The 25,363-nt window shown below is 34.0% G+C and overlaps 1 protein-coding gene across 1 annotated transcript in view; it reads left to right on the top strand.

Annotated features, from left to right (window-relative positions):
* CWF19L2 (CWF19 like cell cycle control factor 2) overlaps positions 1–25,062 on the top strand; it is a 162,587-nt gene extending 137,525 nt beyond the window's left edge. Inside the window, exons 17-20 of the mRNA XM_044669061.1 lie at positions 11,503–11,658; positions 14,073–14,153; positions 20,476–20,577; positions 24,277–25,062. Coding sequence (XP_044524996.1) covers positions 11,503–11,658; positions 14,073–14,153; positions 20,476–20,577; positions 24,277–24,414 — 477 coding nt within the window. The 3' untranslated portion in view covers positions 24,415–25,062. The remainder of the gene's footprint in view (positions 1–11,502; positions 11,659–14,072; positions 14,154–20,475; positions 20,578–24,276) is intronic.
* Positions 25,063–25,363: the final 301 nt, after the last annotated feature.

The following is a 25,363-nucleotide window of genomic DNA, read 5'->3' as shown; positions in this document are numbered from 1 at the left end:
TGGAATAATTCTTCCATATTCCCTTAGAAATACATATCTAAATATCAGAAAAGAAAAACATTTGGAACAGGTGAAACAGTGCAAAAAGTTGATGTAAATTGGCAGTTCCATTAATCTAGTAAATTATACTCTGACAAATGTAGGCTCTGTTTAAAGATGAATTCAAATTTATATTTAAGAACATTTTTATCAAAGAGATAATAAGATCAATTTGACAAAAAAAGGAGTCAGGCCGTAATACATTATAAAAACTGAGAAGAAATAATGGAAAGGGTTCAATATATTATTCATTTTGAGGACAGTATTAAAGCTGTAACATCATATTGGAATGACAATGCACTCACTAGCTTGCATATTTAGGGAATATCAAAGTGATTGACTTAAGTCTAGGAAGATGAATGATGATAGATTGAGTTTTGTTAAATTATGTGTAAATTAAACATTATCTTATCTTTAAATTGTTCTCACAAATCTTATCTTGTGAGAGCTAGATTATGAAAAACTGAAATAAGATATGAGATTCTCTGAAAATAAATATAAATACAAACTCTGGGCACTGAGTAAAAAGACCTCCCAAGAGAACCAAGCAGTCCCAGACTAGTTGTTCATGTCATGGAAAATTAGGAAGTAGGAAATTAATAGATAATCCCAGGTGGGAAAGTGGAGAATATAAAGTCATAGGGGAGGTGGGGAATTGATAGGCCCATGTACATTACTATATACCGTATGATATACAACATTTGTTAAGTAACTTGTTAAGTATCTTTGTACTTAGTTTTATGATAAAAGTTATTTTAAAAAAAGTGGAGGGATTGATAATTGAGGCTTGAGGCTTTTGAAAGGTGAATTGGATTTGGTGGGGGAGGGTGCTGCTGGCAAAGCTATACCTCTCCTTCCCTGACAGGCTTGCTCAACTGAGCCTGTCAGCTATCCCTTATGACAGTTGCCCTTATGACAGTTCCCTGCCCAGACAGGGAACCACTGAGAAGTTATATGTGTGATTAACCTCTCTAGTTCCTCAGCCTGGGGTTGGAATTGTTGTTGATGAGGGCTATTGATGCACTGTTCGAATAACGGTGAAGATCTGACTGCGTAAGGATCTCCCCTTCCCACGACTTAGATGTATTGACCACTTAGGAAAGGTACTTGGTAATAAAACACTATATTTAAGTTTAGTTAGATGGGGTTAGGAACAAGGATAAGGATGGAGGATTTGGGAACCTTATTGCTAATTATCTAGTTATGATCAAGCTGTGGAGATTGCTAGATCAGGTAGAGACTGGAGGTTCTTCACCCTCACACTAATTCTGGCCTGATTTGGTTGGAGCCAAGCCAAAGATTAGGGAAGGCTAATAATGATCTTGATGACAGTATCACTGTTCTCTCTCAGCTCTATTGACAATGATGGTGATTGCTCTCTAGTTCTCTCAGTAAGACAGGTTGCAGATACAGGCCTACCTTCCCTCGACCTCCCACCTCCCAAGTTCTGCTCCAGACTCAGCCACATGTGTTGTGCCTGGTGGGTATTTATAGGGTTGGTTCCAATGGACTTTTGCCCTGCCTCACGGCATCTGGGTACATTCCGAGGTGTTCAATTGCCAGTCTTGTCACTTAAAGGTGGTGTCCATCTTGTCCCAGAAATCAATATAACAGTACCAAGGGGAGGGTTGATTATTCCCTATCACCAACATTTTTTTCTGACTTAATGAATGCTCAGAATTGTTGCTGAAAAATTTAATCATTCTATGGCTAACCTGAATTTAGCTAAATTGTATTATCATATTATAGATGAACATATATCTGGACCTATACTGAAATCAAAGCCTTGCTTGCTTGATTGGTTCTGCCACAGTTTGCTTTCTCTACTGTTGTCTTCCAGAATTTACTCACTTCCACATGATGATGTAGCATTAGTATGCTACAGAAATACTGGAAAGTGCAAAACATAGGCCTTCCCTTGAAGTGACTGGTCATAGAGATAAGACTTTAAACATATAAAAATATAATTGACAATAGAAGGCATTGCATGATAAGTATCAAATGAATTCCCTAGATGTAGAGGTGGAAAAGATAATTGTAGACTGGCATAGTCAAGTTAGGTCTTAATGGAAGAAATAGGATGTGACCCTACAGAGACTTAAACATTTGATCCTGTTAAGATATGGAGACAAAAGCTTAAGAGCCCAGACAAAGGCATCAAATTAAGATGATTCAAAGTGTGTTTATAGTAGACGGAATGAATCAATGGAAGCAATAATAAGTTTTTGTAGAGAGCTTGAACCCAGTAGTGGAACTTAAAGGTAGAATGGTAGATTGAGATGCTTTTGTAAAGGACATTAAAAATTAGTGGTAATATTTAGCTTTACTATTATTCTAACCCTTTCAAACCTTCTGTGCCAGTAAGGAGATCAACCTATATTTTATGTACTATTTTTATTGGTAGAGGCTCTGCAAGACATTTTTAAGTTTCCTTTCCTGTCCTTAGATAGCTATGGTAGAACAAGTGGCATAGGTAGAGCAATGGGTGGATGGAGGGCTGGACATACAGACATATGAGTCGGGATATTTTCTCAGACATTTACAAGTTATATGACCTGAGCAAGTCACTTAAACTCCTCTAGCTGTAATATATAGAAGTGGTCAGCCATTTTCTGTAGGTGCAAAAGAGCAGTTTGCCCTTTTAGAACACAGAACCTGGCAAGGCAGCCCTGGGCATGTGCCAATCTGGAAGTTGGGAAAGGAGTATAAATGGGGGTGCACAAACCCCTCAGGACCACTTCTTCTTTGGATTGGGAGGCAGGAGGTTGTCTGCTGTCCGGGCCCCGGGAAGAGGGTAGATTGGTATAGGCAGGCAGGCAGGCAAGGTTTAGACTACATTGCTAGCTGTATCAATCACCTTAATATTGGTAAGGCCACTGAGCCTTAATTATCAAACAAGATTATTTCATCAAAACATCCAAATTCAATAACAGCCTCTGAGCCAGGGGAGACTCTCAAAGTCCCCTGGACTTAGCACCTAGGCCAACTTTCTATTTAGACATTACCATAATTTATTATACTTATTATTAGGTTAGAACTTAATAAGGTTCACCTACTTCCCTCTCTCCTATCTCCCAGTTTTCCTTCCTTCAATCAATCCAATAAACCCAGTTAATCAACAAGCCTCTGACAGCCTTTACTTATAAGCTGATAGCTTACCTTACTGAGGACAAGTCATCTTCATTTAATATCGTAGTCAGATCATGGAAACTAGCTTAGCTGATCTAAATACATCAAGATCAAGCTTGTCCTAGGATTATAAATATTGTTAAGGTCCCAGGAAGTCAAGACCAACTTTCTAGTTACCTTTAAGCCAACTGATTCCCTGGGAACTGTTATTAGGGCATCAGGCCTGTCATAGTATTCCATCACTCTTCAGTGAAGCTTTTATCAGGCAGTTGTCGTAAGTAACCCTCTATTTTTCACAACTTGGTTAAACACTAGTGCTTCACTGAATTAATAAATAATAGGACTGTAACCCCTCATAACATAGCTTAAGGTTTCCTCATCATCAAATGAGAGTAATAATAGCACCATTATCATAGGGTTATGAGAATCAAATGAGGTAACATGTAAATCACTTTGTAAGTGTTTGCTAATATACCTGATACTTGTGAAATACTCTTTCTTGATTATTCTTGGTAACTTTTGTGGATAATGAATCATCGAGAACTTATTACCTTTTAATGATTGAGGTTATATGTGGTTCTGGGTAAAAGCGATATCATCTCTACCCTCAAAGAGATTACATACTTATGTTCAGAGGCAAGCAATGTGTGTATTGTCTAAGTGCCCCTTAAAAAGATTCTTTGGTCATTAACTGTGATATAAACTTTCATATGTATTTTTGATAAGCAGACTTTTAAAAATAATGTGGAAAAACTACTTATAGTTTATAAGGACTTTAAGGACTTGGATAATTTTTTTTACGACAAGATATTTTGGAACTTGATGTATTTTTAATACAACAGTTCTCAAAGAATGACCTTGGTAACCAAGATGACTTATAAAGATCTTTTGCAAATCATCTCCCTACTTCTGATCCAAAATCATTGGTTCTGAAATTTGAGAACTTAAATTCAAATTCTATCAATGCTACTTGCTAATTGGACAAATAATTTATTTTTCATAGTTTGTAAATTTTCATTAAATGGTACAAAAATAAACATTTAAAAATATAAGAATCACATCATTTATTTATTGATTTGTAAAATTTTTATTTTATTTTGAATATTTTCCCATAGTTACATATTTCATGTTCTTTCCCTCTCCCCCCAACCCCTCTGACCCCCCCTTAGCTGACACACAATTCCACTGGGTTTTACAAGTATAGAATTACATTATTTATCAAGGGAAAAGATCCAGAATTTTTTTCAAGTAGTAAAAGATTTTAAAGGAGATGTTCTATAGAACCTTTTGATTTGATAAAGTGATTTTTAGGCTAGAAACTTCCACAAAAGTCTGTTCACTGCTGTGAGCTTGTAATAGGGTCAAGGAATGAGGAAGTTGGAATGTCATTTGCTAAAGGTCTGAAGTCTTGGGCAAAAAGCTTAAGACTATAGGAGGTGTAAGTGTTATTTTCCTCACTTCACTTCTTGAAAATAAGGCCTGAAGAGGAGAAAAATTAATTGGAAAGTGAACAGTTGGTTAAATAAATGACATTTGAGAATGGAATTTGGAATTCTAGACATAAAATATAGGAAAGCCAGTCTTTTTAGCTAGGAATGATATATCTAACAAAGTCTGGTAAAATAAAATGTATTTATCTTTGGTTGTGCAAATCTAGTTAAAAGGGCTTTAAATTTAAGAATAGAGGAAAGGTAAGACTGTGTACGTAACCTGCCTATCATATACTTTCTTGTGGAGAGTAGCTATAATATCAGAAAAAGAACATTTACATAGATATTCAGAATCTAGAACTAGTAATTAAACGCATGCCTGAAGGTATCTCTACAAAAATGTCCAAAGCATAGGCAAGATGAACTTGAGGTCCTTCACAAGCAGAAAAATTTGACTGCATAGGAATCACTGAGGGTGGGTTAAAGACCCCCTACTGAAGTCTGGTCTTAGAGTGGCATACCTTATTTGAATCAAAGTAGGTCAAAGGGACAGGGAAGCATTGCATATAACTAACCAAGCAACCAAGTATATTTTAAGCTCCTCCAAGTTCTAGACACTATCCTAGTCACTGAGGATTGAAAGACAAATGTGAAACAATCCCCATCCACCAGGAACTTATAGTCTAACTGGAGTAGATTACATGAATATATAATCATTTAAAATTGATAGAAGATCATTTTGTGGGTGTGTGTAGGTTTGGAACCTACAACACTTGGGGCATAAGGAAAAGTGTTTTTTTTTTTTTTTTTTTTTTTTTTTTTTTTTTTTTTTTTTTTTTTGTGACACTTAGTACTAAGCCTAGAAGGAAGCTACAAATTTGAATGAATTGCAGGGTTGTTGTGAAGATCAAACGAGATAATAATTATAAAGCACTTAACATAGTACCTGCCACATAATAAACACTAAATAAATTTTAGCTTTTGTTGTAATTAATAAATGAAAAAAGAGTTTATTTTCTGTGTGCTAAGCATTGAAAATACAAATAATAAAGTGAGAAAGTCCCTGTTCTCAAGGAGCTTACATTCTAATGTGGGAGACCACAATTAGGAGGTTTTTGCTACAAGTCATATGGAAAAATCTCATAGTCTTTAAGTTGTTGCAGCAAAGCAGATGATAATGAATCTTTTATAAAATTTAAAATTTATTAATTTGTTAAGTTAGAATTCCTAGGTTATTTTCTTTCTTCCCTTCTCTCCTCAGTAGAGAAAGTATCATTTGACAAAAAGATACAGCTGTATATAAAACTATGTCTTGCTTATTTGTATCTATTAGTTCTTTTTCTGTATATGGAATATGTCATTATCCAAATACATAATGTATTCTTAGTTCTGCTAATTTTACTCTTCATAATTTCACATAGGGATTTCCATGTTTTAAAAAACTGAATAACTTTGCTTATCATTTTTTATGATTTAGTAGTATTCCATTATACTCATATGACACAACTGTAAGGCATGATGGGCATCCCTTCAATTTCTAGTTCTTTGCTCCCACAAAGAAAACTGCCTTATTTTAGAACATACAGGTATTTTCCTTTTTCTTTGATCACATTAGGAAATAAACTTAATAGTGGTATTGCTGGATCAGAAGGTATCAGTTTTATAACTCATTGGGCCTAATTCAAGATTGCTCTGCAAAATGGTTGTCTCAGGTCATAGTTTGACCAACAGTGTAATAATAGTGTCCCCATTTTTCCATATTTCCTCCAACATTTGTCATTTTGCCTTTTTATCATTTTAGCCAATCTGATAGGTATGAAATGATACTTCAGAGTTATTTAGATTTGCTTTTTTCTGATAAATAGCAATTTAGAGCATTTTTTCCTATGGTTATATTTAGCTTTGAATTCTTTATTCGGAAACTATTTGCTTATATTGACCATTTATCAGTTGGGGAATGGCTCATATTCTTAGAAATTTGACAGTGTTTTCTATATATTTTGGATATGAGATTTCTATCCAAGAAACTGCCTCTAAACACTGCCCCCTGCCCCCATTTTTCTGCTTTCCTTCTAATCTTGGCTTTATTAGTTTTATTACCAAAAAATTATTGAACTAGAAAAACACAATACAAAGTTTATTTAGAACAAAAGTCAAGTATATCCAAAGAATTAATGTAGAAAAAAATTTACAGGAAGAAGGTCTAGTAGTACCAGATTTTAAACAGTATTATAAAGCAATAATTATCAAACCTCTCTAAGATAGCTAGATGGCTCAGTGGATAGAGAGCCAAGCCTGGAGATGGGAGATCCTGAGTTCAAATTTGAGACCTCAGACACCTCCTAGTTGTATGATTTTGGGCAAGTCACTCCTCCCCCCACCCCACCAATTGCTTAGCCCAGTGATGGGCAAACTAGGCCCACAGGCCAGATGAGACTCCCTGAAATGTTCTATCCTGCCATGGGACATTATTCCTAATCTGACGAATACAATGAGTAGTATACAATACAATGAAACTTCAAAAGAGTTGCCTTAGAAACAGACTGACAGATGAGCATTTCCTTTCCTTTGGCCCCCTCTTTAAAAAGTTTGCCCATTACTGCCTTAGCCTGTACCATTCTTCTGCCTTAGAAAATTTTGATTCTAAGACAGAAAACAAGGGTTTTAAAAGCAAAAACAAAGCAAAACTGGAATTGGCTAAGAAATACAAATGTGGATCAATGGAACAGAACACACATACAACAAACAGTAAAAGTTCAAGCTTTTGGGATAAGAATTTACTATTTGGTAAAATTTGTTACGAAAACTGGAAAGCAGTCTGGCAGAAACTAGATGTAGACTCATATCTTATTTTACCAAACTAAGATCAAAATAGACACATAAACTAGAAGATACCATAAGCAAATTAGAAAAACAGAGAGCATATTACCTATCAGATTTATGGATAGGAGAATAATTTATGAATAAATAAGAGATATAAAATGAATAATTTTGATTACAATTAAGTTTTTTTGGGGTTGTGTATATATATATATTATCATGCAAAATATTTCCATATTGTTCATTGTTGTAAGAGAATACTCTCATAAAACCAAAATCCCAAAATAAAAACATATAAACTAAGGTAAAAAATTGTATGCTTTGGTCTGCATTCTGACTCCAACAGTTCGTTGTCTGAAGGTGTATAGCATTCTTTGCCATAAATTCTTTAGAACTGTCCAGGATCATTGTATTGCTGAAAGACGCTAAGTCTTTCACAGTTTTTCATCGAACAAAATGTTACCTTGTAGAATATTCTCTTGGTTCTGCTTATTTTACTTTATATTAGTTCATAGGTCTTTTCAGCTCTTTCTGATATTATCCTGTTCATCATTTCTTATAGTCCCATCATATATCACAACTTGTTTAGCTATTCCCTATTGATAGGCATCCCCTCAATTTCCAGTTCTTTGCCACTACCAAAAAAAAAAGCTATTATAGATATTTTTTGTACATTATGGGTCCTTTTCCATTTTCTTTGATGTCTTTGTGATACTGAATGATTAGTGGTATTACTGGATCAAAAGGTATGCATAATTTTATAATCCTTTTGGCATGGTTCCAAATTGCCCTTCAGAATCGTTGGATCAGTTCACATATTAGTGTCCTAATTTTGCTTTATCTCGAACTTTGATCACTTTCTTTTATTGTCATTTTGACTAATCTGATAGGTGTGAAATGGTTCCTTAAAATTGTTTTAATTTGCATTTCTTTAATGTAATGATAAATTGTACAGCCATGTTGAAATCAAGATGATGGAGAGTTACCTGCTTGGAATGTAGAATGAACCTAGCTGGGCAGGAGCTTGGCAGGTGTGAAGGGCAGTTGGAGGCTCAGGTATAAAAGCCAGGATTTTTGAACTGACAGGATCTTAGATTTGAGATTGGGTTGGGAAAGGGTGGTTTGAGGGTAGGCCTTAGGTGAGCTTATTCAGCCATCAACCTGCAACCTATTTCAACTACATCAGTCCCTGATCCTGAATTAACCATCAAGAAGGAACATCAACACTTTATCAGTAGAGTAACTTTGATTAGGTTGGGCCAGTGTGGCCCAACCAGACTGGCATCTATCAAACCTGTTTAATATCATTTACAAGATCATCAATAACATTATTAGCCTTAATAAGGACTTCCTTTCCCCTTCTTCCCAGCCATATCCTGCTTTCCCTTCCCTAAGCCTGTTAACAATAAATCTTTGAACTTACTCCAGACTTGGCTTCATCAAGAATCCTAGGGCTTTAGTAGATTACATCCTTGGGATATTTGAAGGGAAGAGGAGTATTATACCTTTCAAAAGCAAGAGTTAATTCGTATTCAACCTAGTGTTATCCATTAGTACCAAGTGTCAGTTAGACAAGATATCTGTATAATTCTATTGGCAGATTCATTGCCTGGCTGATAGCTTTGGGATACTATTATACCTGGAGTTTGGGTTTAGCAGATTCATCATTTAAACAACATCTATTGCAGTGTGTGATCCTTCGAGATTTACTAATTACAACTTGTGTCTCATTTAAAATTCATTCCACATTCCCCTGCTCCAAATCCTGTACCATCAAATTTATATAACACTAATAGAGAGGAATTTAGAACATTTTTTCATATGGTTATTTATAGCATTGATTTCTTTATCTGAAAACTGCTTGATCATATCCTTTGACCTTTTGCCAGTTTGGTAGTGTTTTAGAAGAAACTCCTCTTCTTGATTAAATTTAGGCCTCTGGTAGCCAGTATATAACCTTTAGTCCAAAGGTAACTTGACCATTCCTAGGATGTAAACATTTTTAGGCATAGTCATAATCATCATCAAGATCTAACCATCTTTGGTTAAGTGACAAAAAAAAATTTAAGTATCATTTATAGCCACCTGATGCTCTGTAAGTTTATGAAACTCTAAAAGACATGTAACTAAAAGTTTAATAACCAAAGGAAAACCTTATATACACCAATAATATTTATACTAGCACTTTTGTGATAGCGAAAATCTGTAGATAAAGTAGATGCTTATTGTTTGGGGAATGGATAAACCATTTGTGACTCATAACTGTTACAGGATATTATTGAACTAATAAACAGAAACAATGAACATAATGAATATAGAGACATATAGAAAGGTTCATGGGAACTGATGAAAAGTAAGCAGTCAAGAAAACAATATATACAGTGATTAAAACAGTGAAAATGGAAAGAACAACGAAAACAAATAATTAAAATTGAATGTTTTGGAATTATATTGACCAAACTTGATCTGAAAAAAAAAAAAAAGAGATCTGAGAAGATAACTCCCCTTTGTCATTTGCAGGAATAGGAAGTCTGTGAGTGTGGAATACTGAACATAACATTAGAGTTTTTTTGCTATGTGGTTTTGTTTTATGGAACAATTTTTCTTTATTCATATATTATCATAAAGTATAGCTCTTTGGAGAGAGGGAGAAAAACAGTAGGAAATATAGATGATATAAAAACAAAAGTTATCAAGTTTTTTTTTTTAAAAAAAAAGAAAGCACATGAAACTTTTGAAATCTAAACTATCACAGTGTAATATAAAATTGTTTAGTTCTTAAGAATGATTGTCTTAATTACCAATATTCTAACTGATTTTAACAAATTTTATCAATGAGCTTTACTAGTCCTTTAATTATATGCTTTTGGATATGAATAAAGTTGATTAAAACTGGATTTTTTAGACTGCTTTGTTATAATTTTTTAATCCATATTTTTAAATGGATAATAAGGTCTAACATAATTACCAATTGTTACCAAGTAATTTTACAGGTCCCATACATGGATTTCATGTGGAAATTTACTTATTTACGTCTATTCCAGTTTCACCAATAGTCCGTTTATAGACTGTAGCTTCTATTTCTGCAGCTCTCTAATCAGTATTTTTGTTTATTCTTAATCTTTCTTACATTTTTAACACTCCAAGGTTTTTGAGAGAGAACATATAATTGTTTAGGGATTTGTAGTTTTATCTTTGGAGTCAATTTTAAGAACAAAATTCATAGTGATTTCCTCTATTTGGTTTCTTCCTGTCTTCCTGTTGCAATTACAGGATTAAAAGGTGACAAGGAAATAGCATTTGTAAGAGCAGTTAGAATTTATTTTCTTAAAAATTAATATTATATTCTAAGATTTGATGCAGTGATTAGAAAAATATGGAAATAAGTTCATAGGGACTCTCATAAAGGGGCCAGAGGAGATGATGCTTCTGAATTTCAAGAATTAAAAAAAAAATCTCCCAGGTCTTTCACTTATATACTTGTTTTAAAAAAATATCAGCATAATATGATGAATTAACTTTTAAAAATAAATAATTACATTTAAGTAAATTAATTAGAATGTATAAAATGCTATAATGCTTTAAAATTAGTTTATATTCATAACTTTGTTTTCTATCATCTTGATTTTTAAATGTGTCCTTCTCCAGACTCCCAATTAACCTATCCTTATAATAAAGAATAAAAAAGGAAAGAGGGAAGAAAAGTTAGCAAAACTAACCAATATATCCACCTAGTCTGACAGTATTTTAAGTGCTTCACACCTGTAATTCCTTAGTTCAACAAAGACAAGGGAGGGAGGTATATAATAGTATAAGTCCAATTATTGTCTTTAAGTCTTTATCAGGATTCTTTGTTAATTTCTCTTCACTATGTACTCTTTTTTCTGTTCTGAGATTATTTTTTTGTTTTGCTTTGCATTATTTTATAATAGTCATTCCATTTTCTTTATATTCTGCATTTATTGATCGATCATGATAGGCATGGCCTACTTACTCCTTTTGGTGATAATGAGAAATTTGTTTTGACTATTTCATATTTTTCAGTGGAATTCATATGTTTTATTTATATCCATCTTCTTTTCAGAGTTTCAGAAAGGCACTGGTAAAAATGTTTGAAGATAAAGAACTAGACTGCATCTTTTTAGAAACAAATATGAGTATGAACAAACGCTATCACATGGTTTATGAGTGTATTCCTCTTCCAAAGGAAGTAGGAGATATGGCTCCTATCTACTTTAAGGTATTTAAAGATAAATTTTCAAACACTTCCATTCCCCGTTTAACACCTTATTAGAATTATAGTTATTTGGATCCTATTTCTCATTTTTTCTTATATGTTCATCACATTTATTTCACATTGTTATAATATTGTTAATTAAATGAGATCCAGCATAATAAACAAGTTACTTTCTGGAAATTTGCCACAAGTTACAACTTTTTTCATATTAAGTTATACTGATCTCTTAGTAGCAATAGTATAAAAGTTTCATTTTTCATTCTTCACTTAGAACTAAGATTTTACTTTAGAATATTCTCAAGTAAAACTTGTGGACATAACTCTTGAGCATCAATAATTTACTACAGAAAGCAACAGTAACAATACTAATTGCAAATGGCAGGGTGAATTATGGTAGTAACTTTTCAGTATGTAGACTTTCGTGGTCGTTCTTGACAAGAGAAATTATATCTTTAAATTTTGGCATATATTTTTGGACTATTATGAAATGATAGTGATTAGCTTATTAAATTGTCACTATCATAAAAACCCCTGAACACCTTTTTTAAAAATATCCTTCTGTTTATGCTGCTGAGTTTGGTGCCATACTGAATTTTTAAAAGTTCCAGTGACCTTACGTTCTGAACCAATTGTCCAAACATCAAACAATACAGAAAATATTAATATATTATACAAGTATGTTTTCTAAATTGATGAGGAAACATGGAATTGAATAGAGTGAAATGTTTTCAGACAGCATGGAATTTGAAATTCAATGACAGATTCTAATAAAGATATTTTTTAGGCAATGAAATAGGCAAACAAAGGACTAGTTTAAAAAATTTGACCTTTTCCTGAAAATGGCATGATTTAAAAAAGTGAAGTATTCTTTTGTTTTACGGTATTTTTAGGCTATTAAAAGAGACCAGGTGACATATTAGCACTCTGTGTACTAGGTCACTGGGACTTCGTATAACTAATGAAAATATTTAATATTCAACTTTCAACTAATAAAAATGCCATTTATTTTTTTAAATATCAAGTGATAGTGTATAAGAATTATTGAGTTTTATTTTATGATTTCTATGATGATCCATTTGGTGATTCATTAGACTTCAATGACTCTTATAACTAATTTCCTCTTTGATCCAGGGTCTAACAGACAGTAAATGCTAATTCAGTTAAATTGCCTGATATAATTTCTTGTTAAGATTATATGCTACTCTCTCTTCTCCACTAAGTAGTTTTTTTGATCACTAGAGATAGTATTACTTGCTTTTGAGAAAATGTTTGTATTTCAAAAAATAAAATATTAGAGCTTGAAACAACCTAGAGATATTCTAGTATATTAACATTTGAATAGAGAGAAGGAAACTTAGTTCTAGAGATTAATTTTCCTGGGGCAACAAAGAAAATTAGTTACAGGGCCAGCTCAGATACTCATACTTGTAATTGGTTGACTAAGTGCCTAGCTTAATCAGTTATAATGTTAAATCAAAGAGCTTTTAGAACATGTTTTAAATACATTCCCTTGATACAGAGAAATACAGTGATTTTATGGAATTAAATTGTACTCTTTTAATCTTCATTAAGAACAAAGATATAGAAATTGAAGTTTCTTCAGAGGTCTTTTAATTCAGCTCCCTTATCTTATAGATGAGGAAACTGAATCCAGAAATGTTAAGTAATTTACACAGATATTACAAATAGGAAGGAGCAGAGCTAATGTCAAATCCTTGTCCTTTGACTCCAAAACCAGTGTTTTTTTTTCCATTGCCCCATGCTATCTCGTGTCAAGATTTCAAGTTGAGATATATTCAGTTTTAATAAGGGTATAACTACACATTGGGAATCGAAATAATTTAGTTTTGTCATACTCTCTATCAGATATTTGTATATCATCAAATGATTTATAAACTTGTTGACAAAGGAAATGCAAGACTTACATTCCTGAATGTTTTGTATTGCCCTTTTAATTTTCTACCTTTACTATATATGCAGGAATAGGCATGTAGCTTCAAGTACCAAAAGGTTTATAAGTTAAATGTTCAAATATTTGAAAAATTAGTAATTGAATTAATGAATGCATTTATACGAATAGAGATTTCTCTGAACACAGTTATGCAGTTACATACAATGTGGCCTTTTATGTTTAACATTAAATTGAAAATTCTTATTAATGATAATTATTTTATGAAAAGTTGGACTGGTGTTAATATAAAAGTTAAGAAATAAACGGAATACACTAAGTTCTTATTTTTAAAATGTTTGCACCATATAACATAATAGTTTCAAGTAAAATAAGACTTAAGCATTCAGAATACTAATATATCATGCATAATCTGTCTTATTTGCTAGTTGACATTATTTCACTTTAAACTGCCTTCTTATCTTTGTTTCTATATCATTATCTCAAATTACAAAATAATTTTTCTTAGAAAGCTATAATGGAATCAGATGAAGAGTGGTCCATGAACAAAAAATTAATTGACCTATCTTCAAGAGACATCCGAAAGTCTGTAAGTATCTGCCTTATTTCTTAGTAGTAGTTTCTAGATATCATAAAATTCTAAAGCATTACAACTCTTCAATATAGTGTTGGGGGCGCCTAACCCACTGCACCAATCCCTATCTTGGTGGTAGAACCAGCTAATTCATAAAATATCCTGCACATATTAGTAGGTTAAAGGCCCATTCTCAGATGAAAGGAATTTTGTGGTCATCTCATCCTAACCATTTTCTTTTTATAGAGGAGGAAACTGACAAGTGACTGTAATGCAGGGTTGCTAGCAGAAACCTTGGGCTCTTGCAAGTTCAACAGTAAGCAGCCCTGGCAGTTAGGGTTTTAAAATTTTCAGAAAAGCAGTTGGAGCCTGAGGCTATAAATAGGGCTGAAGTTCCATCTGACGGGCTTTTGCCTTCTGGCTTTGGCTTTGCCTTTGCCTGTTGGCTTTGTTTTTGGCTCTGGCTTGGCCTGTGTTTCTGTCTTTGGGGACATTTGGACCTAGCTGATCTCTCTGGACCTCTCTCTGACCTCTCCATATTACATCCCTGCTCTTTTCTCTGAATTTCCCTTTGGGCCCTGGGAGGAAGGGTAGGTCTGGTGGTTGGACATGGTGGGTTTAATTTCTGTAGGCAAGTAGGGCATCCTAAAACAAGCCACCCCTAATTTAGTGATTTGATAAATACTTTATTTCAAAAGACAGTCACACCTTCTTGACTGGGAGAGCTGGCCTCTCTCAGTCTAACCCCTCCTGTGACCCTTCCCCCACCATCAGCTTTCTCCCTAGTGGCTGTTACAAAACCCAAATCCCTCTCTCCTTCTGATTATCCCTGACATTAATAAATCCCCTTTGTTACCTACTCAAAGCCTCTGGTGAACCATTGTATTGAAGATTAAGACAAGAGCTGAAGAGGGAAGGAATTATTTTCTTTTATTTTTTTGAGGGAACCGCAGGCATCCATCTTGGCAGGAAGTACCTATCGGAGACTTCCTACAGCCATCTGTTTCACTGGCAGGGAAGAGCCGTTTGACTCCTCCCTCAAGGGATTTTAGAAATTAACAAGAGAAGCCCTACAGCCAGATTTAAAATATTTCTGAATGACCCAAATCCTTTTGTATCTCAGAGATATCTTCCCTGCCTGAAGAACCCAGCCTATTTCCTCAGTATTCTCTGTCTCCAGCCTTCAGTGAATAAGCCTGTTTGAGCTGTCTTCCTATACTCCCATCCATTCCCTTACCTTCCTATATACCACCTACCTCATTCATCCCTACACTCAGCTATCCCCTTCATTCCTCCTCCAATCACCTCATCACCTTTATCCCTCCCTTAACCAAGTTTACCCACTTATTTCATAACATGACTTGCCTTGGGTTGCATATCTAGAAAATAATAGAGCTGGAATTAAAATTCAAGTTTTATGATTATATGTCATGTACTCTTTCTTTCGTATCATATTTCCTTCCCTATTGTTTCAGACCCAGATTAATTTTTTGCCTTTGGGACTATCTCTTAATAAAGTAGAAAGAAAAAGTTTATTGATGTATGGTGCCTTTTAAATAACATTCAGTTCCATATATACTCTTCTCTGCTCCCTATCCCGTGGTTCTTCCTTCATAATAGATAATTTTGAAAATTCAGCAAAATTAAAAAAATATATAATATATAAGCTATATCTGACAGAGTGTCTGATATTCCATACCTATAGTCCTCCATCTAATTTGTGTTTTTCTTATCTCTCTAAACTTAATTACAACAATAAAATAACATTTGGTTTCATTCTAATCTTTTTTCCCATTTATATTGTTATTAAATATGTTCTTTTCCTGGTTCTGCATATTTTATTCTACATTGGTTCCTTTTAAGTCTTTTTTTTTTAAACCCTTTTTTTTAAACTTCTGTGTATTGGCTCCTAGGTGGAAGAGTGGTAAGGGTAGGCAATGGGGGTCAAGTGACTTGCCCAGGGTCACACAGCTGGGAAGTGTCTGAGGCCGGATTTGAACCTACGACCTCCCATCTCTAGGCCCGACTCTCAATCCACTGAGCTACCCAGCTGCCCCCTCCTTGAAGTCTTCACATTTTTCTCTGTATTCCTTATATTTGTTGTTGTTTAGAGCCAAAATAACATTTCATTACATTGATATACTACAGCTTGTTTTACTTTTCCGCAATTAATAGATAGTATGTTTCCTGGTTTTTGTTTCTTTAAGTATTGCTGCTATTAGCACTTGATATATCTGGAACTTTTTTTTGTCTTTGACATCCTTGGGTCTATACTTAGCAGTGAGATCTTTCGATATTTTTACCACGTTTCCCTCCTACATACTTTCAAGTCCAGAATGGTTAGACCAGTTCTCTAACAACCTCAGGTATTAGTATGCTTGTCTTTTTGCATTCCCTCCAACATTCACTATTTCTGTCTTTTTTTATCCTTGTTGGGTGTTCATCAGAGTTATTTTAACAGTGATTTGGCACAGGTTTTATATTGTTAATAGTTTGTAATTCTTTTGACAACTGTTTAATGTCCTTTGAAAATTTATCTGCTAGTGAATGCATATTTGCATAAATTCCTTATATTGAATATCAGCTGTCAAAGTGACTGTCCTAAAGTACAGGTCTAACCACCTCTCTCTCATATTTAAATAAACTCCAGTGAGGATTCCAGGGTGGCACTTAGGCTGTGAAATTAGGAGACTGGGAATGGTGCCCTTGACAATAATAGAGATGTTTGGAGGCATTGAAGATAATGAGATTCAATGAGTCAGTTTTAAATGTCTTGAATTTAATATGCTGACACATGAGGTCAATAGAGAGGTTAGGGCTTGGTAAGTGGACTCGAGAATCATCAGCATATAAAGAGATAATTGAATTCTTGAGAGTTGAAGAGATTACCAAGTTTGACCATTGGGATCAAGCTCAAATAGAAATGGATCCTTGCAAGTTTTACACAGATTAATTTAAAAAACTACAGATTAACATTTTCTATATTGTCTTGCATTTTTATTTATTTTGTTAAATATTTCCCAATTACAGTTTAATCTGGTTCACTAGCACTTTAGATATCTGGATACCTGGGCCCTACCATTCAAATATTGCTACCAGAACTCATTCATGGAATGCTATTCTCTGTCCCTTTTTCCTGGTGGAACCATTTATAATAGATGGGAAAGAGCTGAGGAAATAGTTGACTTCTCACTTCTGGGACAGTATTGGAGAGATTTACATCTAATATATTTCCCCATATGTTAAAAGATAACTAGGTTTAGTAGTAGTATAGTTAAAAGTACATTATGAACAAATTAGGCTTTTTTGAGTTGGTCTGGGAATTTAATCACCTTATATGATGCTTTTTTCCATGGGAAAATATTTTGTGCTCTAAACAGTTGAAGTTAAATGAATTTTGCAATCAAAATACACTCATAAGTTGAGGACCACCTTACAGCTTAGTTCACTTAACATTAATTATTATTGCCATATTCCCTTTCATTTCTCCAAAAACAAATCAGATGCATAGAAATGCTCATAGAAATTTGGCTTATTTTCTCCAAAGTACTCCTAATATGACTAGAATGTTTTTCCTTGAGCATTCTGCCTGATAAGAATGAACTCGTTGCTCATTGAGGGAGAGGAAATAGCAATATGTCAAAGATTTGTGCTATTATTGGTAATTATCACAAATTTCAGAAAGGCTTGTGTAACATTAGCAAATATTTTAAAATGTACATTTTAAAATGTTTGTAATTTTTATAATAAAATTTCTTTGCTATTAGTATTAACTTTTGGGGAAAATGAGGCAACTAGTATTTTTAAATGAACATGAAGTCTGGGAAGATGCTGAAATTAAGTAGACATTCAGATCTTATACAATTGATATTAATTACTATTTTAAAAGATTTCTGATTTAATCTTTTGGATATTCTTTCTACTGACACAAATTATAATTCTTTCACACCTTTAATAAATTATTTTCATGTCTTGCCATGGCTGAGACATCAGTTATCTGGAACCAATGGCCAATGTTGTGATGATAAAAGCTTAGTTAAAAATGGTTGAAAAATCAATTAAAAAATTAAAATATTTCCTTCACTTTAAGGGTGTAAGTTAAAAGTTCTGTTTTCAAAGATTTTTACTGGTGATAACAGTAGTCTTTACCATAATGTCCAATATCTTCTATTGGTCATACTTTGGGCATAGTCCTAGATAGGGAATTGAACCAGATGGTCTCTTTAAGTCTTCTTGCTTTTGAATTTTTAATGTCTGTGGATGGGATCATGAAAACTCGAATGTAGGAATAATTCTAAAGGAGGACAGTTTTTAGCTTGACAAGTTTCCAATGTCTATCTAAATGATTAAAGTGTATCTGAGCATGAAGTGTTACAGTCTTGACTTATTCTAATATTATTTTCACTTCGTTAGCTTAATGTTGGACAAGAACCTTATTTATACTTCTTTCTAAAGCTTTATGTCCTTTTGGATTCCACAGGGTATTGTGTCTACTACATTGGCTATAGATAAGATTCTTTTCTTCTCATTGAGTTGATTCTTGGTCTGTTCTGTAATTTCTAAGATGTAGGAACAACTCATGTTAGTCATAACATGATGTATAAGCAGAAAAATTTCTTAGGTTTTTTTATGTTGTTCTTTTATGAACTTGAATCCTTGTCTTTAAAACTTTGGTCTTTTTTTCAATAAAGTGTAAGAAATGGAGGCAAGAATAGTGACTTAGGTTACTTACTCTCATTTTGCTTGTGATTTCTGTGAATAGTGATGTCAAGATAATTGACTGTTCACTGCCTCAGAGTCTAGAGTAGACATTTTATTCTGGTTCTATAGCGGCTCTACTTGAACAGAACATTCAATAACTGATTTAAAAAATCCAGAGAGTAACTCTTTAGGGAAGATTTAGCTTCATCTGGAAATCAGCACAAAATAATAGCTATAGAAAATCAGCACAGGATAGTTGAAATGGTGGTAATCCATCATTATTTGCTTTTTTAGTCTATAAGAAATATTTTAATTTTCACCTCATCATCATGGATATGTATATATATATATACCCTCTAGTAATACTGATCACTAATCATCCATACCATCTCATTCTGTGTTTTTTGTCCATGAAATCCTGTAAATCTTCCACCGAAACCAAGAAGTTGAAGGCCTTTCTTTGTATCTTTTAATATTCCAATAGTATCAGTTAAGCTTTCAGGCTTTCAGCCTATTGTTTCTCACTCGTATTATGACCAGTCCCATCTTTTCTGATTATAAACTTATTAAAAGGTATATTTAATGCTACTTCTGGTGCATGTTATTATTAATATTCCAAAAGCCTACTTATGCTTATCATGTGCCTTTCTATTGTCCTTTGGTTCACTGGCAATTTTGATTCTTCAGAGATTTTGGTGTGCTGTTATTTGCAGCTATATAGAATCATCAGAAGGATATTAATGTTAAGAAGAATTAAAAATGTTCTTTTGCTGAATAGCTTGGGATTATGGAAAGCACTATATAATTTACCAAATACAATTGAGTTTACTCTTTTCTGCTCACTTAATTCTGGATCCAGCTTGAATCATGACTCAACCACTATTTACCACTTTGAGAAAACTATTTAACTTTTTGGGTCTTAAGTTTCCTCAACAGTAAAATAAAGGGGGGGCAGCTAGGTGGCTCAGTGGGTTGAGAGCCAAACCTAGAGACAAGAAGTCCTGTGTTCAGTTATAACCTCAGACATAACCTCAGATATTTCCTGGCTGTGTGACCCTGGGTAAGTCACTTAACCCCAGGTGCCTAGCCCTTATTCCTCTTGTGCCTTGGATCCAAGACACAAGAGTTTCAAAAACCCCAAGCCAGTAAAATGAAGAGGAGTGTGTGAACTAAAAGATCTGTAAGGTATATCTTGTATATCTTCAAGCTCTAAATTCATGATCCCTGGGCTCATACATTTTGAATAGAATATTGATATTATTTCCCAGTGGCCTTTTATAATTTGAGAAAATAGTAAGTAGGTGAAAAGATTAGTGATTCATTTCATCTTCCAGGCTTCTTATGGAGAATAAAATCAGAAGGAATTAACTTCAAGTATAGCAGTTACAGATTCAAATAGCAGGTCCCAGTAATAGGTTGACTTTGGCTTATGCAGAAAGTTAGGTTTCTGAATCTCTTTCTCTGGAGATATTTAAGGGAGTTATAGAGAGTTGTCTTTGGAGACAAAAGTGGGAGGTTGTGAGATGGGAAGGGGAATTTGCCATATATCCAGGTGAGCAATTAGGTGACTTCTTCAAGTTCTTTATCCTTCTTGAATCAGTGTCCATTTTCAACAAATGCTCTTTTTTGTATTTAGGTACCCAGAGGCTTGCCTTACTTCTCTGTGGACTTTGGCCTTCAAGGAGGCTTTGCCCATGTCATTGAAGACCAGCAGAAGTTTCCTCATTACTTTGGAAAGGTATGAACACACATACAAAGAGTTTTCAGAAATGTACACTTAAGCAACCTCTTTTTTTGAAAGGTATTTCAGCCAGTTATACTTATTGTACAAATATTAACTTGAAAATTAGAATACCTAAGTTCCACTTACCTCTGACTTACCTGCTAATAATCACTTTGTATTAAAGGACCTTTGCTTGTCTTTCTCAGGGCTCTCGTATTGTCAATATTATCTGGTAGGTTAAGATGCAGAAGCCAGATGGGAAGGAAGACTTGAAACTCAAGCTGCCAGCTTTTTCCTCCTTATTGTTATTTATCTCTTAAGGGCTCCTCTAATAGAAGAAACCTTGATATAATGTATCAGAACATATTTATATGTAAGCTCTTTTGGTTTGGGGAGAGAGTAAGGAGTGTTTTGTTTTTAAAAAATCAGAATTTACTAGAAATAATAAAATTTCCAATATGATATAAATAATAGTTTTGGAAGGAATTTTATAATGACAATTTGTAAAACATTATGAATATATTTTCAAATAAACTTCACAGTGGTGAAGAATAGAATATTTATTTATCTTTTAGAAAATACATTAGTTTGAGAGTATGGCTGCTAAACCAAATTGTTTTATTATAACATTTTATTAATGCAACATTTTTTAAAGTTAAATTTTTTTTTCATAATTGAAGTTACTCCATGTAACTAAAGTACCAGCTCATGATCCCTTCCTTATCTTGGCACTCTAAAGGACTCCTTTTAGCCTGCTATTCACAGTAACTATATAGAGTGCCAGAGCTAGAGTTGAGAGGATCAGGGTTCAAATATGGCCTCAGTCACTTCCTAGCTTTGGGATTGTAGGCAAATCATTTAATCCCACTAGCCCTTGCTGCTTTTCTATCTTAGAACTGATATTAAGACAGAAGGTATGGATTAAAAAACAACACTAACCATTGCTTTCTAATAAATAGAAGTATGTGATGTGTGTGTTTTGAGGTGGTTGGCAAGAAATCAGACCTCATATGATAATCATTTATTGGTACTGCTGAGATAATAGTTTGAAGAATGTAGAGCATTTGCTTTGCAGTCAGAGTTTAACCTTCAAATCTTGCCTCTTATAGTTAATATCTGTGTGGATGTAAGCAAATCACAAATCCCTGTGCCTCAGTTTTCTGAAGTAGTTCATTGCTACTTTGGGAAGATAACATATATAGAAATTTTGAGCTACCAATCAGATGGAAAGGCACATTAGTTTTTAGAATTCTTCTGCAAAGCAGTTGGTAGTTCATCCTTTCCAATGTTATTTCCATTTATAAAACAATTTCTATTTCTTATGTTGAACCATGTGATAGTATTAAAGGTGGTTAAGAACTATTTTTTTTAGGTCTTCAGTAGTTGAGGCAGTTACCAGGTTCCTCTGGACTGTGGCTTTTGGTGTAGAGCAGGAAGCAGCTATTCCTGGGACTCTTAAATCATTGGTAGTAGAATTTTAATGGGAGCAGTATATTGAAGAAGGTGGGAGGGAATGAGAACAAGAGTATATGAAAATAGACAAGAAATATATGTATAGGCAAGAACAGCCACCCCTGCATCAGATGAAATGGTTGAGGATGCCAAGAGTTTGAGATGAAGGGGTAGTGAAGAAGACAAAACTCTAAGGAAAAAAGTGTGGATTTCTTTTTTTTAAAAGTATGAGTTAAGGACCTTGGGTAAGAAGTTCAGGGGCACACGAGTGGGAGAGTTGGTATTTGGCAAGGTATAAATAAGTGGCACTAGGATAAGGGAGCAAGGTATTCAAGAGAAGATGATATTGCAGAATTGAGCTGGTTCACTAAGGAAATGAGAACAATATGGGAGGAGACTGTTGCCAATGGAGAGGAAAAATATTGAGGAGTGGAGATTATAGTTCCTGGTGAGCACAAAGAATTGGTTTGGGGGAGAAGTAAAATATAGGAGAGAGTAAGTGGTAGGAAATTATGCTTGGACAAAAGGATGTTAGAGTTCTTGATCATTGAAGTGGAACACTAGAGATATTAGCAAGATCAAGAGGATGATTATAATTATGTGTAACTGAGGTAGAATAGAGGAGTGGTGGGGTCATGAGAGTTGAATAGACTGAGGAAGGTAGAGTCTGGGTGTTTGAATCATAGAATGGAATTTGAGAGTTGGGAGAAACTTCATTGGTCATTCTATAAATGAAAAGAATCCTCATAATAATAGTCTCAGCAAGTCATCTTAAAGCCTCTGCTTGAAGAATTTCAAAAGGAGAATTTCCTTCTTGAGGCAATTCATTTCATGTATTTTGTTGTCTAACTCTTCATGACCTTATTTGGTGTTTTTCTTGGCAAAGATACTGAAGTGGTTTGCCATTTCCTTCTCCATCTCATTTACAAGTGAGGAAACTGAGGCAAACAGTTAAGTGACTTGCCCAGGGTCATATAGTTAGTGTATGAGTAAGTGTCAGGAAAGTGAGTATTCTGACTCTATCCTCTGCGCCACCAGTCTTAATTAATAGGAAGATTTTTTTCCCCTGATATTCAAGTCTAGATTTGCTTCTTTGCAACTTCCTCCCATTGCTCCTTGTTTTTTTCTTTGCAGCCCAAAGGACCAAATCTAAGCCCACCTACACATGACAGCACTGCATATACTTAAAGACAATTATTTTGTCCTTCCTGAGTGTTATATTTTCCCCAACTAAGCATGCCACTACTTTCAATTCTAATAGGACAGGAACTCAAGGCTATTCAAATTATGTTACCTCAAATTGACACAGTACTTTTAGTAAAGTATAGTGAGGACAAAGTACAATGGGACTATCCCTTCTTTGTTTCTAGAAGCTCTGCTCCTTTTAGGTCACATTATGACTTCCTCAAGATTACATTAGCTTTTCTGACTGCCATATTACAGAGTTGACTCTTTGAGCTTTCACTTTTAAAACCTTCCCAGATCTTTTTTCAGAATAATTATTTAACCATGTCCTTACTGTCTTACAGTTGTAAAATCTTTGTGCCCAAGTATGAGATTTTTTACTTATCCATACTGAGTTTCAACTTATTAGATTCAGCCTAATGTTTTTTAACATGTCTAGATTCTTTTGGCTTCTGACTTTGTCATCCAGTATTGGCTATTTCCTCAATCTCTGTATTACCTGAAAATTTAGTGAGCATACTATTAATTGACCTCAGTCCATTAACATTTGATTCAGTGATTAACCAAACCATGTAGTCCTCTAGCCTAACTTCTTCCATATAAATTACAAGTATATCATGAAAGACTTTTGTTTTTTTTCTACATAGAGACTTTTCCTACTTGGTATGCAAGGGACTGTGGTAGGTTCTCTAGGCAGTGAGGTTAATCCCTACTCTTAAAGAGATTATAGCAAAGCAGTTATGTTCCTGAGTGTATACAAAGTAGTGGAGTGGAAATGAAGAAACTAGATTGTTTCAGAATTATTGCAGTTTTTCAAAAAATTTATTAGTTTATACAATGATAAACTACATATATGCCTTTTACCACTTTGTTTCTATAGCTATTAGTAAGAATTTAAGAATATAAGTGACTCAATTTAAATTTCTCTGCCTTTCTGTTAACACCTTAGTCACAACTTTTTACTTGTTTTATTGTTTAAACGTTGCTTTAGCATGGAGAACCACTTAACTTTTTGCTCATTTTTTTTTCACAAATAGAAATAAAATTGCCTTTTTTTTCTATTGTCAATTAAATTAGGAAATTATTGGTGGTATGCTGGATGCAGAACCAAGACTTTGGAGGAAGGGAATCCGAGAGAACTTTGATAACCAGAGGAAGAAAGTGCTACAGTTTGCTCAGTGGTGGAAACCATATGACTTTACTAAAAGTAAATGACTGTGGGAAGAATGTGTTTAACTAACTGGAACCTTTTCAGTCTCTCCAGCGCCACTACCATTTTCTCTCGTCTTTCTCAACCTGAAATGACCAGCCCTTAGGTCACAAAGAGGAAGAATAATATTAATAGATCTAGGGATGCGACATGGCAAGGATTGTTAGCCACCCACAGCAGTTGTTAACCAGCACCTAATATCACTGGTTTATGCAATTTCTTTATCTCCTGAACTGGAGAACTTTTCTGTAGTGATCAAGGAGAATGACTGAATTCATTGAGAAACCGGCCTCTGCCCTATATTTTGTCCTGGTGAGGATACATTATTATCTTGGTGGAGATACTGTCACATTACCCTTGTTTTCTACTTTAGGAGTAACTTCTGAAGGAAGCAAATCACTGATCTAAAGAAGAGTCTGGGAGTTCCTGATTCCAAGTTACCATGATCTCTGGTTCAATCAGAGCAGTAACTGAAGTTTTGATTTAAAAGAAAAGACAGCTGTTATTTTAAACTAGTGACCTATAATGTCAATAATTTAGTATGTTAAAGGAAGGAGAATGTCTCTAAATGTATAAATGAAAAATTAAAAGCTGATAATGAAAAAAATCAACTACATTTGTGTGAAATAAATTCAAGGTTGTTTTAAATTCTCAATTTCTTTCTGGATACTCTCAGAAATTGGGGTCACTAGATAGCACAAAATTTACCCATGCATAAACATTGGTTTCTATAATAAGAATATCTATAAATCATTAATGGAGAAGGCCCAAAATGTAAAGAATATCTTCTGATGTCATCATAGTTATCAAAACTACTTCACTTCAAATTATTGCAACAAATGCTTATTAAATGTCTACTGTGTATGAGTCATTGTAGATAAAGCACACTCCAAGCCCTTCAGGTATTTAGAATCTAATAGAGAAAATACACATTAACTGTTACAATAAAGAAGT

The sequence above is a fragment of the Gracilinanus agilis genome, chromosome 3 (genome assembly GCF_016433145.1).
Source record: "Gracilinanus agilis isolate LMUSP501 chromosome 3, AgileGrace, whole genome shotgun sequence".
In the NCBI taxonomy this organism is placed as follows: Eukaryota; Metazoa; Chordata; class Mammalia; order Didelphimorphia; family Didelphidae; genus Gracilinanus; species Gracilinanus agilis.
The sequence above is the reverse complement of the archived record's forward strand: the minus strand, read 5'-3'. Positions and strand labels throughout refer to the sequence as shown.